Below are 15,607 nucleotides of genomic sequence, written 5' to 3'. Positions count from 1 at the left end.
CTCTCGCTCTCGCTCTCCCGTGTTTCGTCTCCTCCGCACCGGCGCCTGACATCCTGGCCTCGTCCTTTGCTCGTGCAATCAGTCCCTCTCCAACACGGCCACCGATTCGGACTCCTTCGTGCGCAAGCACGTGTGCGAGGCGCTGGTGTACATTTTCGAGGTATCTCCGGCCTCGCTGCTTCCCTTTATCGACAAGATCCTGGAGTACATGTTGCTGTCCATCACCGACCGTGATGAGCCGGTGGCCCTGCAAGCCTGCGAGTTCTGGCTCCTTGTCTTCCAGCACACTTCCGACCTGTACTCGGTGGTTGTGCCCTTCATCAAGCGGTGCGTCTCGATGTCCCTGCTTGCGATCATCCGCCCCCCAGCTTGGGCTCCCACCGTTGCTGCCATCTGGGTGGGCTTTTGCTCACCCCTTCCCTCCGTTCTTCCATTCGCTCCTCGCCCGCGCACAGTCTCCTCCCGATTCTGGTGCAGAATGTCATCTATGCCGAGGGGTCCTACGGCATCATCGAGGATGCCTCAGTGCCGGATCGCCCGGAGGAGCTGCGCCCTCGCTTCCACCGGCGGCGGCTCCAGACCTCGGGCGCCGGGTCGGAGTCCTTTGTGGAGGAGTATGAAGATGAGGACTTCGATGGGGATGACTTTGACGAAAGCGCCGACTATGCCGGGTATGATGATGACGATGATGATGAGGATGATGGTGAGGTCCAGAATTGGAACCTCCGCCGGGTATGCTTTCGCTGTGCCTCCCTATGACCGTCGATCCCTCGCGCCATTTGGGCTTCCCCGCCCCTCTCCCTCCATTCTGCTCCTTCTCCGAGATGTTGGGACCATCCTCTGACCAACCCATGTCGCCCCCCCCCCCCCCCCCCCCTCAACTCGCCCTTTTGACAACAGTACTCGGCTACCCTGTTGGAGAAGATCATCTCGCAGTTCTCAGCCGAGATCGGCCCCGCGGTCCTGAGCACCCTTGAGCCCTACTTGGGCTCTGACGAGTGGAAGCCCCGCGAGGCTGGCATCCTGGTCCTCGGCGTGGCGTCCAAGCATGTGTTCCCCGGATTTCCCCAGGCCATCGGAGCATTCGAGTTCCTGCTGGAGAACCTTCGCCACCCGCATGTGCGTATCCTGCCCCGCCCGCGTCGCAATTTTGGTTTTCCTTGCGGCCTCCTCTCTCGGCGTCTGGCTCACACATATGGCCCCCCCCCCTCTCCCCTCGGCCTCCCCCTCTGCCCGCTGGTTTGCTCTTGCTTCAATGTAGCCGCTTGTGCGTGAAACCGCGTGCTGGTCGGTTAGCCGGTTTGCCGCGTGGTTCCACTCGGCGCCGGAGTTCGAGCCATACATGCCGCGCGTTCTGTCAGCCATTCTGGGATCCATGCACGACAACACAAAGCGCGTTCAGGGTGCCGCCTGCTGCGCATTCACCCTGATCAGCGAGTCCATCGGCCTGGCCATGGTGGCATACTTGCACTCGGTGCTCCCGCCGCTGATCAAGGCCTTTTCCCTGTTCCAGGTGCGCCTGAGACGCGGTCTGTTCTCTCCCCGATTGATCCCCGGTCTGTTGGCCTCTCTTGACGACTGACCCCTCCGCCACCGCACTTTGGTCCCCCTGCGCTGCTTAGCAAAACAACCTGCTTCTCATGTACGACACCCTGGCGACGCTGGTGCAGAATGTCGGCAGCGCCATCTGTGAAGAGTCTCTGTTGAGCATTTTGATGCCGCCGCTGTTGCAGCGCTGGGATGCCACGCCGGACGATAGTACCGACATTTTCTCCCTCTTTGAGTGTCTGTCCACCCTGGCGAACACCCTGCGGGAGAACTTCCTCCCTTACAGCGGGGTGTGCTTCAACCGGGCAGTTAGAATCATTGTCAACACCATCAATGCGGAGATTGTGCGATCTTCCCCCATCCGGCTCCTTCTTCTCGCCTGCCGCCTGCGAGCTGTCTCTTTACGGAAGCATTTACTGACCTGTCCGTGTTTCTGCGCGCGCGCGCGCGCGCGCACCTACGCACACACACACACACGCACGCGCACACGCACGCGCACACACACGCGCACACACACACGCACACGCACACACGCACACACACACACACACACACACGCGGGTATGCATGTACTTGGTTAGGCCTACGACAACAACCCCAACCTGCCGGAGCCGGACAAGTCCTTCATCGTGGTGTCCTTCGACCTGCTGTCCGGCATCGCCGAGGGGCTAAAGGGAGCCATCGAGCCGCTGGTGGCCTCCTGCCCGACGCCGCTGATTGAGCTGATCAAGCACTGCATCCGCGATGACTCGGAAGAGGTCCGACAGTCGGCCTTCGGTCTGCTGGGCGACTTGACGGTCGCCAGCCCGGCGCACATTGGCCCGGACAATGTGTCCCTCATCATGCCGGACCTGGTGGGCAATTTGGACCGGGATTCCGTGTCGGTGTGTAACAATGCCTGCTGGGCTCTTGGCGAGATGACCAAAGACTTCAGCGGGCCGATCCGGCCCTTTGTGATGGAGGTCCTGCCGCGGCTGATGAAGATCCTGTCCTCGGTGACGGTTCCCAGCTCTCTGCGGGAGAATGCCGCCATCACCCTCGGCCGGTTGGGGCACTCGTGCCCCGGGGAGCTGGCCTCCCTCCTGCCGCACTTCCTGGCAGACTGGTGCTCGGTGGCCATTGCCATGCCGCTTGATGCCATGCTGGAGAGCGCCTTCACCGGGCTCTCGTGTGCCATTGCCGAAAACCCCCCGGCCGAGCAGGCCTTGTTCTCCATGCTCTGTGATGTGGTGGCCAACTGGCGGTCCATGTCGGGACCCTTCGCGGCCGGGCTCCGCCAATTCTTCAATGGGTACAGCCTGCGCGCCGGGGACCGGTGGCCGGTGATGGTCGGGCAGCTGAGCGAACCCACACGCGCGCAGCTCACCGAGCTCCTTCGCCACTAGGGGTCTTTCTCCCTCTCTCCCCCCCCCCCTCCCTCCCCCTCTCCCCCATACAGCACGCGGCTCCGCCTCCCGGGCGCCGTCATTGGCTGGCCTTCTTGTCTCTGTCCATGTGACTGGAGTGCGTGGCCACTCCCTCTCTTGAATATATGCCCTCCCTCGCGTTGGGGTCTCCTTGTGGGTCTGTCGCGCCTCTTTCTCCCTTTGTCGGGTGTGGTATTGCGCGTGTGCAACACCGGTGTGTGTGTGTGTGTGTGTGTGTGTGTGCATGTGTCGGGAAAAAAGCCCGCCTTTTGTCCGGATGCGCCCTGGGGGCATGCTCTTCGGGGGGAGAGGGGGGCGGGCCGCAGTTCGGTTCGGTGCCCGCAAAGAGATGCCCCCTCGGTCCGGACCCCGGTGTCGGGCTGTGTGTGCGACGCGCGGGAGTGGCATTCGGCGAGGATACTCAAGCAATCTGGGCGCCCGATCTGCCAACGCTCCACCAGGTGTCGGCGATCCCGCGTCCCCCTGGTTGCGGCTTGAGCGCGGAGAGCTGCCCGCCCCTGGGGACGGCTCCTGGTGGCGGGCTGGCAGACGGGCAGACGGGCGGGCAGGCGTGCAGGCCGCCGTAGAGGCAGATCGCTCTGCGCCACAGCCGCTGGCACCACCCCAGTCGCCACCTGTTCGGGGACGAACCATGACAAAAGGCCGCCGCGGCGGGGCCGGGTGTGCCGCGGCCCCCCCCGTGTCATTCACCTCCGTCCCGCCTCCCCTGGCCCTCTATTTTGGCCCCTCTTTCTTTCTCTTCCCTTCCCCCCATCCTCCGTATCCTCTCCCTGCCGCGCTTTCTCTCTCCCTCTCTCTTGCCTCTCTCTCTCTCTCGCTCTCTCTGCCATCTCTTTGCGCCCCCTCTACCCTCATCTTTCCCCACCTCTCAGAAGGGCGACACATGGCCGGCCGGCGGCGCAGCAGTGAAATGCCTCTGGTCGGCGGTGGCCAGGCGGACCAGCTGCAGGCCGCCGATGTCACCTTCGGCAGCAATCCCTCAATCTCGATCACCGTGCAGGATGAGCCAACTGGTCCCTCAGCTCATGGTGATACCCCAGGGAGCCATCATCCTCCCCCCCCCCACCACCACCACCATCTGCAGCAGCAGCAGCAGCAGCAGCAGCAGCAGCAGCAGCAACAGCAGCAGCCTGTCCGACGTCTGTCCGGGCACCTCCCAAACATGGGGGAAGCAAGCTCGAGCGCCTTTTCGGGCCTGGGAGGCGGTGCTCCCTCCGGAAAGAATGTCCGCCTGCACCATTCGCATCATTCCCTGTCAGGCATGGTGGGATCATCGGTGATGCCATCCCCCGGGCCGGGTGGACGTGTGGTGCCCCTGGTCACTCGGTCAGAAAGCAACCCCCTGTTGCTGGCTTCCAGTAGCCCTTCCCTGCTGCTCAATGACCCGGCGGCCAATTTGCTGGCGATCACATCGCCCGCCGGGACGAGTGCCCTTCCCGAGGGGACCTTCCTCTCGCCGCTGGTGGTTGCCCCGCACCACTCCCGGGCCAAGGGACAGGGAATGGGCTCGGCTTCGCCGCCGTCGCGGCCCCTGAAAATCCCCCACACTGGCCCGGGAGGCAGCGGGCCTCCCTCGCCCCTTCCAAGGCTGTCGCCTCCGTCGCCCTCGACGCTGACATACGTCTTTGGCCATGAGGACCTGCCCAGCCCCTTGGAGGAGGATGAAGATGCGGAGTTGGCCGGGGCGACGCTGGCCGGCGGGACTTCCCCTCGGCCCAATGCCGAACTGTCGCCCCTGGTCTTCCTGGGATTGCCGTCCGGTCGGGGTGTCGGTGGCTCCGGCTCCGAGTCCGAAGCCTCGAGCCCGGTCCGCTCGGATGACGAGAGCTTCGGCGCGTGGAACAGCGGCAGTGGCAGCGGCAGCGGTAGTGTGGAATTCCCGGGGCCCGGGCCCGGGCCCGGGCCGGGCACCAGTCCCGGGCGCCGACGTGCCACCATTGGTTCCAGTGCCCCGCCCTCGCCGACCGCCATCATGCCGAGCCCCGGCTCGGCGGCCCCCTCGCCCGGGGGCACGGTTTCCAGCGCCAGCGGGGGTCGCTTCAAGCCGCCCCCCCTGCAACGAGGGATCTCAGTGACGACGGCCACTCTGCGGGTGGCAGTGCCGCGCTACTCGCAAGAGCTGAGGGCCATCCTGCCGGCACTTGGGATCATCGACTTCAGTCGCCTTGTGGACCCGCTCACGTGCTGTGTGTGCCATGTGTCGCCAGTCGGCGAGAACCCCATGTTCCTGGATTGTCTTCATACGTGCTGTGGCTTTCATGTCTTGGATCGGCGTGCGTGCTCCCTTCGATGTCACCCCTTGCCTGCTTCGCCGACTTGCTTGTGATCATCCCCCTTCTCCTTCTCCTTCTCACGCACGCACGCACGCACGCACATGTACCCTGCGGTGACTTCTACGCTCCTCTTGCTCCCTCTTTCCCCTCTCCGGGATGGGGCCACAGCCTTCGGCACTGTGGTTGACTGTGAGGTCTGCAAGAAGAACTCCATCGTCCAGAAAAATCGTCCCTTCGAGCGAGACCTTCACACAGAGTATGTGGTTCACATGAGCCGAGCCACGGCCAGCAGTAACATGAACCGAAATGTTTGTGGTGCGCCTCGGTGTCCCCTGGCCAGGGGACCGCCGTTCGACCTGTCTCCCTCCACTGGCCACCCCCTGCTTGTTTTTCTTTACCCCCTTTGCCATTCTCTTTCTCCTCTTCTTCCACCCCTCCCCCCCCCCTACCCTCCCCTCCCTCGCTGACCATATTCTCCCGCTTGCCAGCCAACTGCAACGGCCCCTCAGTGGACTGGTACTGCAAGACGTGTGCCTCATTCATTTGTGACCCTTGCTATCAGGATGTCCACCAGGCGCGTATGTACCGCAAGCACGAGGTTGTTCGCGCGCACTTCTCGACGACTGTGGTGGCGACCTCGGGGGGCGGTGGCGCGGGCGCTTCCGCCCCCGGCGCCGGCGCTTCCAGCGGGACAACCGAAGCCCTGGCTCTGGCCAGCCCTCGGGGTCCGGCGCTATCCGGCTTCCCGATGGAGACGTCCTTCGGCCCGCGGCCCAGCGCGGCCTCAACGAGCTTCTGGATTTGCAAGCAGCACCAAAAGCCCTTCCGCATGTACGACCCATTTGAGGGACGGATGCTGTGCATTGCATGTACCATGGCCGTTGAGGAGCCCTCAACAGCCTTCCTGCACACTCCCCAGACCGGTCGGCGCTCGGTCAGCAACCTTCCACGCAACACCCAAACCATCAGCCTCAGCGATGATAAGATCTTCCGGCAAAACCTCGGGGAGCTGTGCCACCGGCTGCGGCATTACAATGAGTCGATCGCGAAGTCCCTTATCAACATTTCCGGCCTGCTGCCGGTGCTCGAGAGTGTACGTGGAGCTGGGGAGGGGGGCGGGGGGAGGGGATGACTTGGATTTCTTCTTGCTTTTTCCACTTCCCTCGAGACTCACTCTCACAACACTTCTGGCATGCGCCCCCCCTCTCCCCACCCTTGCTTTGCATCCCCTCCTCGCCGCCCTCCACCCCGCCCCTCGCCCTGCACGCCGATACAGAATCACGCCAAGACCCAGGCGCTTGTGCATGAGGTTTTCATTGAGCATGACAAGCGTCTGAAGATCGAATGTAGTCAAGCGATTGACCGGCTGAATGCCGCGGCTAAGGAAAAAAGTGCGCTCCCACCTCCCGGCCCTGCTCTTCCGCTGCCTACTTCCCTTCGCCGGCCTTCGGATGCTCCGGCTTGCTAACCTCCCGGTTGCTGCGCCGCGGGACAATGCTGGCAGTGGATGCCCTGAAAGTCAAGACCGACTTTTTGGCCACCAAATTGAAGTCCTGCATCACCCTGGCATCTGTCATGGAGCGGACAATCGGACAGGACACCCGGTACTTTCCGATGATCCTTGGCGAGTTCCTCGGGCGCAAATACAAGGTGCCCTCTCTGCTCGTCTCTGTCTCTGCCCTTTCTCCCTCCCTCTCCCTCCCTCCCTCTCCCTCCTTCTCGCCGATTTCCCGTGTGCCAGCATGCAGATGCTCCTGCACTCGCGGCGGTATTACTCACCAGCTGGATCCCTTGCGTAGGAGTTTGCCCTCGATGGGGCGCGCGATGTTCTTCACGACTTCACTGGCCTCATCTCGGCCGACCTGCCCGATCCCCTGTCAGAAGTGGAGTCCATCCATGTGGACTTTGAAGTGGTACGCCAGGGGCTTGGGTCAATCGCGGGAGCCGCTTTTTGTGCCTCCTGTCGGTGTTCCTCCTCCCCCGCGGTGGGGCCTCTTCGGCTGACGTTCCCCTCCTCCCCCCCCCCTTTGGACGTCCCTCGCTCTAGAGCGACATCGATCACCCGCTGGTGGAGCTGCGCGAGCGGGTGGCCATCCTGGAGAAGCGCCTGCAGACGCAAGCCCAAGCGCACGCGGCGCAGATGCAGGAGATGAAGCGCAAGCTGAAGGACTCCTACTCGGAGCACCGGTCCAATCTGGCAGCCATCAAGGTCATGTTCAGGCACTACCGCCAGCAAGTGGAGCAAACGGTTTACCAGCAGTTCCGCTCGATGCTGCTTGGAGGCCGACTGCTGCTGTTGCCGGGGTTTGACGAGGAGGACGAGGAGCATGGTCAGCCCCAGCCGATCCACCAGTATCCGGAACCGCAGGAGCACTATTTCCCGCCCCGCCCGCAGCCGCACTCGCAACAATGGTGGCTCGATCAGGCGGCACAGCGCTCGGAGGGCATGCGGCGGCCGCGGCCACCCCCCCTGCTGGACCGGGACGCGCCTTTCGACAATGCCTGGGCGCCCGAGGCTTCGGTCTTCCAGGTGCCCGAGCTCGACTCGGCCGGCCAGTCGGTGTCCATGCCGCTGGCCGGGAGCTCGCCCGGGTCGCCTCGATCCCCGGCCACCAGCCCGGGCCATGTTCCCAGCATCTTCACCACCGATGTGGATCAGGAAATCGAGCAGGCGGTCAACCAGGCTGATGCAGCCTTCCAGCAGCTGCTGATCCGGCCAACTCCCGATGCCGCGGGGCATGACCATCTGGTGCAATTTGACCGAGGTGGGTCCCATGCGGCGGGGGTGTTGCCATCGACGGCGAGCTCGGGGCAGTCGACTCCCGGAGACTCGCGCTCCCTGGGGCGCCCGCGGCCCAGTCCCCGGTCACACCTGGGCCGGTCCTTCTCCGGGTCACTTCACTTGCCGGGGCTGGTTGGCGGATCGGCTGGAGCTGGTGGCACGGCGACGCCCGGGGGCGGGGCAGTGGCGGCCGGCGCCGCGGCCGCCAGTGCCTCGGCCACGGCCGCCTCCGCCGTGCAGCACTGGCAGAGCGCCTCCGCCCCGCAGTCGGTCCGGCCGACACCGCCCGGCAGTGCCACGCTGGCTGGGGGCGACTATCTGGGAGAGCTCCGCTCGCTGGAGGGCTCACCGCGGGCTTCGCTGGCCGATTCGCCGGGAGCCATGGCCGAGCGTCCTCTCGGCGGCGAGCCGGGGATGGGACCTCTGTCATTGGGGGTCCTGTCGCCGGTGGATGAGGACAGCGGGAGGGGCTTTGGTTCGACGCAGTCGCTCGTGGCCGGCGACGGGGAAGACCCCCCGCCCCTGGTGGTCCCAGCAGCCCGGGGCCCGGCCATCGATTCGTCTCCCAGGCGGCGCATGTCCGGGTCTCTGTTATCCGGTGCCGGGAGAGCCGCCTCGACCTTGCGCTCGGACAATGCGCCGCACCCTCCGGCGGCCTTCCAGTACGCGCTGTTCCCGCCGCCGGCGCCGCCACCCGGGCGTCGGCACACTCTGGCCCCGGCCCTGGTGGCCGGTCAGCGCCGCGCAAGCATCAGCGTTCCCTCCATTTCGGTCACCGACATGTCGGAAAGTGGCCAGCCTCTGGGTGCGTCGCAGCAGCGGGGCACCGCATGGTCGGCCAAGCCGGCCACCGGCGTTTCGCCCGGGCGAGTGCCTTCTTCAGTGACGGGGTCTGCCTTGTCATCGCCCATCTCCCGGATGGGCAATGATCCGGTCAACCCGTTTACGAATTTCCAAGCGCTCTCCCTGTCGGAGGCCTCGCCCGCGCAATTGGTGTCCAGTGGCGGCCCGGACGGCCGCGCCTCCTTCCGCTCCAGCTACGAAGGGCTGATGTCACGCCTGCGTGAGGTACTCTCTCTTTTTTTTTCTTCTCCCCGGGCCCCGGCCCTGTGGCAATATGCCTCGCGTGAATGTGTCTGACCCTTCTTCCTTCGGTCATCCCCCCCCCTGCCTTCTCGCACCTCCCTCTCTCTCTCTCTCTCTCCTCCCGGCTTGACGCCGCCCGGCTTTTCCGGCTGAAGATCGATGTTCCCGCTCTCGGGGACACTTCACACATTGTTTTGGCGCTGGAGGCCAGCTTCCGGGAACTGAACCGCGCCGGGCGGGCGGAGTTCGAGCGGAACAGCCAGACTGTGTGGTCCTGGCTGCGCCTGCAGCAGCGCCTGGCACTCAGCTCCCGTCGAGTGGGGCTACTTGAACAGATGTCCGTCGCGCAGACTGGCCGCCATGCGCTGTCTTTTGCCTCTTCATGCTCTTGCCTCGTTGCTCCCGTCCCCCCGGGCGCCTATCTGACCCCTTCCCTGTTGCCCCCCCCCCTCTCTCTCTCTCTCTCTCCCTCGCGCCCCGCTACACACACACACACACAGTGTGCTCGAGTTGCGTCACATCCTGGAGGGCCTGTACGAGCATGCGACCCGGCGGCGCGCGTATTTCGACCGGGCCGCCGCCGGGCGCATTTACTCCACCATCGAATCGCTGGAGCTCCTTGTGCGCGAGGCCCAACACGAGAAGGAGGCCTTGCGCTGTCGGGCTCAGCTCACCTGGAAGAGCGTACTCGTGCGTGCTTCAGCCCGCGGAAGTGATTCCCGGTGGGCTTCCTCTTCCCCCTTTCACCCCAAGACGTTTGCTCACCCGGCCCATCTCTCGTCCTCTCCCACCCATACATGACATGTTTTTGCCCCATTGACATGGCGATGTTGCATGGTTCGCGCCCCGGCGAGCAGTCTGCTGTTGCATCGGACCAGCAAGACTTCGAGCGTTTCTGCCACCACTCGGACCACCTTGCGCGGTCGGTTGAGTCGACCTCACTGGCGGCCAGCAGCCTGAGAACAGTTTTCTTGGGCCTTGGTGCCTCGCCAGTCGAGCGCTTTGATGACGAAGGATCGGCATACCTATTTTAGACCCGACTATGGCCGCCGCTGCCATTGAAATGCTCCACTCCTCTGCCCGCTCCTCCCCCCCCCCCCCCTGGCTCTCGCATACGCACGCGCATCCACCGAGCCGCTACATACACATACACATACCACATGCACGCGGCTTTGCAGGTACACTGTCATGGCGTGTCACCGCCGCTCGGCGAGGTGGTGGGATTGAGGCCGGCACAGGAGGAGGGGGAGAGGCAGCGAGAGCATGGAGGGGAGAACAGGAGAACGGGGGGGAGGGGGGGTGCATGGATGATGGAGGGACCCTTCCGCTTGGGTAGGTGCACATATGCGCAGATACGCCCAGGCGCAGGCCGAGTGGCTTATGTTGCCGGGACCCCCAGGCGTGAGCGGTCTCGCGCCCGGGAGGGCGAGTGAGGGCTGCCAGATTAGTAAGGCGCAACAGTTGTGGGTCGCATAGTGCTCGGGGGGAGCTCCTCGTCCACAGGTAAAGACCAGACGGGGATCGATTAAGTCCCTGTGTCGCGTGACCTGTTGTTTCTAAATGGCCAGACTGGGCTAAAGCCCTTAACTGGTGAGCTCGGGCATTTACACCCACAGGCAAGTCACATTCCGCGCAGGCACAATTCGCTGCCGATGGCTAGACACAGGCATGTTGGCCTGTCTGCCGGGAAGGTGGGCGAGTCCCGCGACCAAGAGGCCAGCGGAAAAAAGTCCAAAGCCCCCGCCGACTGCGCCTAGTGTGCGGGGGCCCAAACGCAGCTGCCGGAGGGCACGCCCACCGGGCAAGACATTTGAGGGGGCGAGGAAAGTCGCCGTGCGGCATCGCCAACCGGCGGAGCCCGGCCGGGTGATCCCCCTCGCTGGCGACCTCCCGCCGGCCTGGCCGCGGCGCCAGTGCCTGCATCCTCCTGCCCCGGGGACAGGGGGGTCTCTCTCAGGGCGGGGGTGACGGGAATGGCCTGTGTACATTGGCAGCTCATTAGCGGTCCCCGGCCTCCCCCCCCCGGTGTTCGGCCCGAGGCAGAAGGCGATCGGGCGCCGCCGGAGGGGGGGGGGGCTCTTCTTCACGGGCCCCGGTGGCCAGAGGCAGAGCCACTTCAAGCAAACCCCTCCCTCATTTTCTTTCCCCCTCTTTCGCACCCGCTCAGCCACTATCGCACGTGAGCCCAACCTCGGCTGCTTGGAAGTGCTCAAGGACAGCATGCTACCCGTGATGGGGGTGGCCCCTCCCCTGCCGCCAGATCCGCGGTCTCGCTGGCACGCAGACCTGATCGAGGCTTTCCGTGCTGCGGTGGCCCGGGACTTTGATCGGAGCCTCGAGCGCCTGGCGCATCTTCCCTGGATTGGCCCCGGCTTTGTCATGGACCCGGGCAAATGCCCCTCGAGCGAGGACTTCTGGTGCTCGGTGGATCTGCTCTCCTTCGTGGCTGTTGACATCCAAGCTCGGGCACATGTTGCCGCCGGATCCGGTATGTCTGTCTGTGTGTGTGTGTGTGTGGCTGATCTGCCGGGGGGTCATTTCCCTCGGCCCTGCCTCCAAGGCCTCTTTTTTCATTTTCCTCTCTCCTCTTTGCGCGGCACTCACCTGCCTCTGCTGTCCCCTCCTCCCCCAGCGCTAGGCACCACCCTTCGTCGCGTGGTTAGCTCGATCTCCGCCCTGAGCTCGAATGACGTGCCCTCGGCGGGCTTTCCCTTTTTCCGAAGTGCGGCTCTGCGGCTGCTGAGGGCTGCGTTCCTTCGGTCAACAGGTCTCAGGTGCGTGGGCAGAGGGGTGCTCATTGCCGGGAGGGGGCACCCTCCGGCCCTTCCCCGCCCTTGATGTCGCCCTCGAGGGGACGTGTGCTGACGAGCGCCTTGCCACCAGTGTCGCGGCGGGCATCTACCAGCACCATGCGCCGCGGTTGCTCCATGAGCCGGAGTGGCACGAGTGCATGCTCCGTGGCTTGGAGCATGGGGCCGACAGTGGCATGTCCCCGCCGGAGGGACAGCCGCTGGCGGCCCTCATCCAGGCGGTTGTATATGCTTCGGTGTGTGGTCTCCGACAGCAGGTGCCTCTAGCAGGGGCTGCCCCCGGGGAGGCTTTGCGGGCGGCCGTCGCCTCGTTCCTGGACTTCCGTGCACACTTTCTCCGGGTCCAGAGACTGCTGCGATGGGCATCCGACGCCCGGGTGGGGGCTTGGCCCCGGCAAGAGGTATGCCTTCCTCCCACTTTGCCCCCATGGCGCTGTGTTTTTCCCCCCATCCCTGGCTTCCTGCTAACCATGGGGCGTGCTCGGGCCATCGGGGTGGCTCGGGCGGGGCAGTTTGACTGTGCATACTTCTTCTGTCTGGCCATGTGGCGGTTAGCCGCGGCAAGCATGCTATCGGTGGCCCTCGCATGTGACGGGGCATCCGGCATGTTGTCGGCGGCCGATGCGGGCCGCCTGCTTGCCCGGCTCTATGGGGAGCCGGTGCTTGCATCGACCCCGGTGGCCAGTGCCCGCTTTGCTGCGAGCGAGGCTGAGCAGATGCAATGTGACGGGATGTCGGTCGATGCGGACCGCTTGGCCGGTGACCTGCGAGCTGAGGTGTATGCGGCGCACACCCTCCTGCGTCTTGCTTGTCGAGGTACGCACGTCGCCTGCGCCTGGGGGAAATCACGAGGGGCGGGGGAAGGAAGAGTGACTGCGGGCGGACAGTTGGCTTGCGCGTGCCTGTGTTATTGTGTGTGTGTGTGTGTGAGTATGTGTTCCCGCCGCGGCGAGCGGCACACCGGCCTGCTTGGCTCCTCTCACACATCCTCCGATGTACCACCCCTGGAAGCCCCCTCGGCCGGGACAGACGCCTCTCTGGTGCGCGTGGCCTGGATGCGCATCCTGTGGGCCCGGGCCATCGGGCAAACAATGGAGCCTGCCGCCGGGCTCGAGGCCGGCAAGTGGCCGGCCACAGGCCCGGCGGCCGGCGGCCCCCTGGGCGCGGACTTGGTCCTCTTCGGCCTGCAGGGGTCCCCCTCGGGCTTGGGGCTAGCTGGTCCGGATGCACGCCTGCTGGGGGAAATCTCTCGGCGGCTGGCCGATCGCCGGACAACGGCGGCAACGCGTGCGCAGCTGGCCGGCAACCATGGGCATCAGGCCAGTTCGCTGGCCCAACGCGTGGCCGCCGGCCTGCTGCAGGTGTCCTGGCGCCCGGAGTCCAAGCACGAGGACCTGTGGCGTGCCGGCAACTGGGAAGCCCTGGTGGCGGATCTGGCCCCAGCGGCCGCGGCCGACACGGGGTCGCGAGGCACCGGGCTTGCCCTGCTTTCTGGGGCCACGCCTGCCGGGGTCAGTGCCAAGGGGCGGGCCCCGGTCGCCGGTCAGACAGATCGATCCCCGGACGGGCCTCCCATCAGTGCTGACACTGGGGCCGGGATCCATGGCAGTGACCTGGCTCTGGCCCTGGCGGGAGAGGTGGTGCGGCAGGTGGCCGACTTCCCTGCTGGGCCGATGTCGCACCTGGGCTTCGCTTTGGGCGATCTCACCGAGGACATCCTCTTCCCGGGCGCCGGTCCACCGGAGCCGGCCAATGGCCGGGCCACAGCCCCGCCGGCCGGGGGGGGGGGCACGGCAGCGAGCCCCTTCGACCCGATGCGCCTGTTGCGGGTGTCGCTGGGTCGCGAATGAGTCCCACGTGTACAATGAATCACATGTGTGTACGCGGGCGCGCGGTCGGCCGGGAAATTCGTTGGCACTATATCGGACCACGGCGGCCGTGTATGTATGTGGTGTGTATGTCAGACCGTCTCGCTGCTGGGGCGGCTGCGGGGGGGGAGGGGGGGAGGCGGGGCATGTTCCGGTGGCTGCTCCCGCTCGTCCCGCGGCACATTCCCACTCCCTGCCCCGGTGGACCGGGAGAGCTGGGAGGGGGGGGGGGGGCGTGGCGGCCGGGGTCCGTGCTTTTGGTGTCCCGGCCTCCAAAAGGGGGGAACTGCTGTGGGGGAGCCGTGAGCAGGTCTCGGGTGCGGCGGCCTCGGTGCCGGAGAGGGGGGAGAACAGAACGGGGAGATGGAGTGAAGAATGCGTGGGGCAGTGGTGGTGGGGGGCGGGACCGTGGCACATCCCCTGATGATAATATGGGCCACCTACGCATCTATTCAGAAGGATTCAGGGGACAGTGGGGCTCGTGTCCGCCGACAGGGGGAAAAATGTTCACCAAGGTGCTCCGGCCGACGACGACTTATTGGGGGGGAGGGGGGCGAGGGAATTGAGCGGCTCGCGCGTGGCGGGGTATTCATTTCCGGCATGGCGAGGCCATCACGCTTGCAAGTGTGTGTCTTCGCGGGGGGGGGGGGGGGGAGGGGGGGACGGGACTAAACCAACACCCGCAGGTCGTCTCTCTGGGCGTTCATTCCCTTTTTCCAGCTCTCGCCTCCTGTTTCCGGGCTTCAGTCTTCTCCGGGCGAAAAAGGCCGGCAATAATATTTTCCATCGGTATATCGGTGTTTGGAGGGGCCGAGGTCGACGACGACGACGACGACGAAGGCCGGAGGTTTCCCCGGGTCTGGTAGTCGGTTTGTAGGGGGGGGGGGGGGGTAAAACAGAAGGACGCATTGACCGAGCGCGGCCCAGGGGGGAGGTACATTCCGATGCCTCGGGGTGCATGCATACCTGGTGCCGGGCGGGCCAATTTAAACTTCCCCGCCCCGCCAGCGGTGCCACTGCCCCGGCTCCGGCGCGGGGGGGGCGGGGGGAACGAGCCGAGGCGGCACAACGACCGGGCCGGGACGCGCGCTCGGGGGCCGGGTGGCCCTGGCCAGTGTGGCTGAGTGTGATGGCCGCGCGCTCCGGCGGGGCGCTGTTTGTGCCCCTCCGCCATCCCCCCCCCCCCCCGCCCGACCGGCCTCTTTGGAAGCCGAGGCCCTCGGGATTCGGCCGTCCGGTCGTACTTCCCGGAGAGCCGGACCGGTGGGGGGAAGTCCAGTGCATTGTGCCTCCCCCATCGTCCTGCGCGCCTTTTGTGCGGCAGAACGAGTCCGAGGAGTTGCCTCCCCTCGATGGTGTGGGGCTTGACATACGTCCCGATGTGGGCGCTTTGGGTGCTTTGGGCGCTTTGGGGTCGGGGGGACGGGGCGTGGGTCGCCCTCCGGCATGGCATATCGACGATCGGCGCGTCCCGGGAGCTCCTGCCCTTGCCCGCAGGAGATCTTCCGCTACTGCCCCCCCCCCCCCCCAACAACAAGAAGTGGGCCTGCAAGTCCCCTTGCGAAAGAGCGGGGAGGTCTCCGGGCCCGGGGACTCGTGGCCAATGCTCATTTCTTGGAAGGGCGAGAAACGGGGCCCTCTACGGTGCGCCCCCTTATCGGGCATGTTTGTGTGTGTGCAAATGTGTGTGCAAATGTGTGTATCTGCGGTTTGGGCTGGGGGCCTAACTGCAAGAGGTGCCTCGTTCTCCGTGGCCCTCGGACTGCCTCTGGGGCTGGTTGCTCGGGGTTGGGTTCCCGTGCTTTTTGCGGCG

At 65.4% G+C, this 15,607-nt stretch overlaps 3 protein-coding genes across 3 annotated transcripts in view; all 3 read left to right on the top strand.

The window, feature by feature from the left end:
• H696_00609 (hypothetical protein) overlaps positions 1-2,968 on the top strand; it is a 4,617-nt gene extending 1,649 nt beyond the window's left edge. Inside the window, exons 3-8 of the mRNA XM_009494489.1 lie at positions 83-327; positions 456-732; positions 901-1,119; positions 1,262-1,513; positions 1,623-1,892; positions 2,130-2,968. Of these exons, the coding sequence (XP_009492764.1) occupies positions 83-327; positions 456-732; positions 901-1,119; positions 1,262-1,513; positions 1,623-1,892; positions 2,130-2,933 (2,067 nt within the window). The 3' untranslated portion in view covers positions 2,934-2,968. The remainder of the gene's footprint in view (positions 1-82; positions 328-455; positions 733-900; positions 1,120-1,261; positions 1,514-1,622; positions 1,893-2,129) is intronic.
• An 890-nt stretch (positions 2,969-3,858) lies between these two features.
• Positions 3,859-10,213, top strand: H696_00608 (hypothetical protein; the record flags this gene model as incomplete). Its single annotated transcript, XM_009494488.1, has 10 exons — positions 3,859-5,248; positions 5,417-5,563; positions 5,737-6,341; positions 6,525-6,639; positions 6,753-6,898; positions 7,048-7,161; positions 7,296-9,098; positions 9,272-9,453; positions 9,617-9,806; positions 9,974-10,213. 10 exons carry the CDS (start codon positions 3,859-3,861, stop codon positions 10,148-10,150), a joined length of 4,869 nt encoding a protein of 1,622 aa, XP_009492763.1. The 3' UTR covers positions 10,151-10,213.
• A 1,000-nt stretch (positions 10,214-11,213) lies between these two features.
• Positions 11,214-13,891, top strand: H696_00607 (hypothetical protein). Its single transcript, XM_009494487.1, has 5 exons — positions 11,214-11,604; positions 11,749-11,890; positions 12,000-12,327; positions 12,439-12,742; positions 12,938-13,891. The coding sequence occupies exons 1-5, from the start codon at positions 11,337-11,339 to the stop codon at positions 13,774-13,776; spliced, it is 1,881 nt and encodes a 626-aa protein (XP_009492762.1). The 5' UTR covers positions 11,214-11,336; the 3' UTR covers positions 13,777-13,891.
• Positions 13,892-15,607: the final 1,716 nt, after the last annotated feature.

The sequence above is a fragment of the Fonticula alba genome, assembly GCF_000388065.1.
Source record: "Fonticula alba strain ATCC 38817 unplaced genomic scaffold supercont2.1, whole genome shotgun sequence".
Taxonomy (NCBI): Eukaryota; order Rotosphaerida; family Fonticulaceae; genus Fonticula; species Fonticula alba.
Note: the sequence above shows the minus strand (reverse complement) of the source record. Positions and strands in the feature narration are given on the sequence as shown.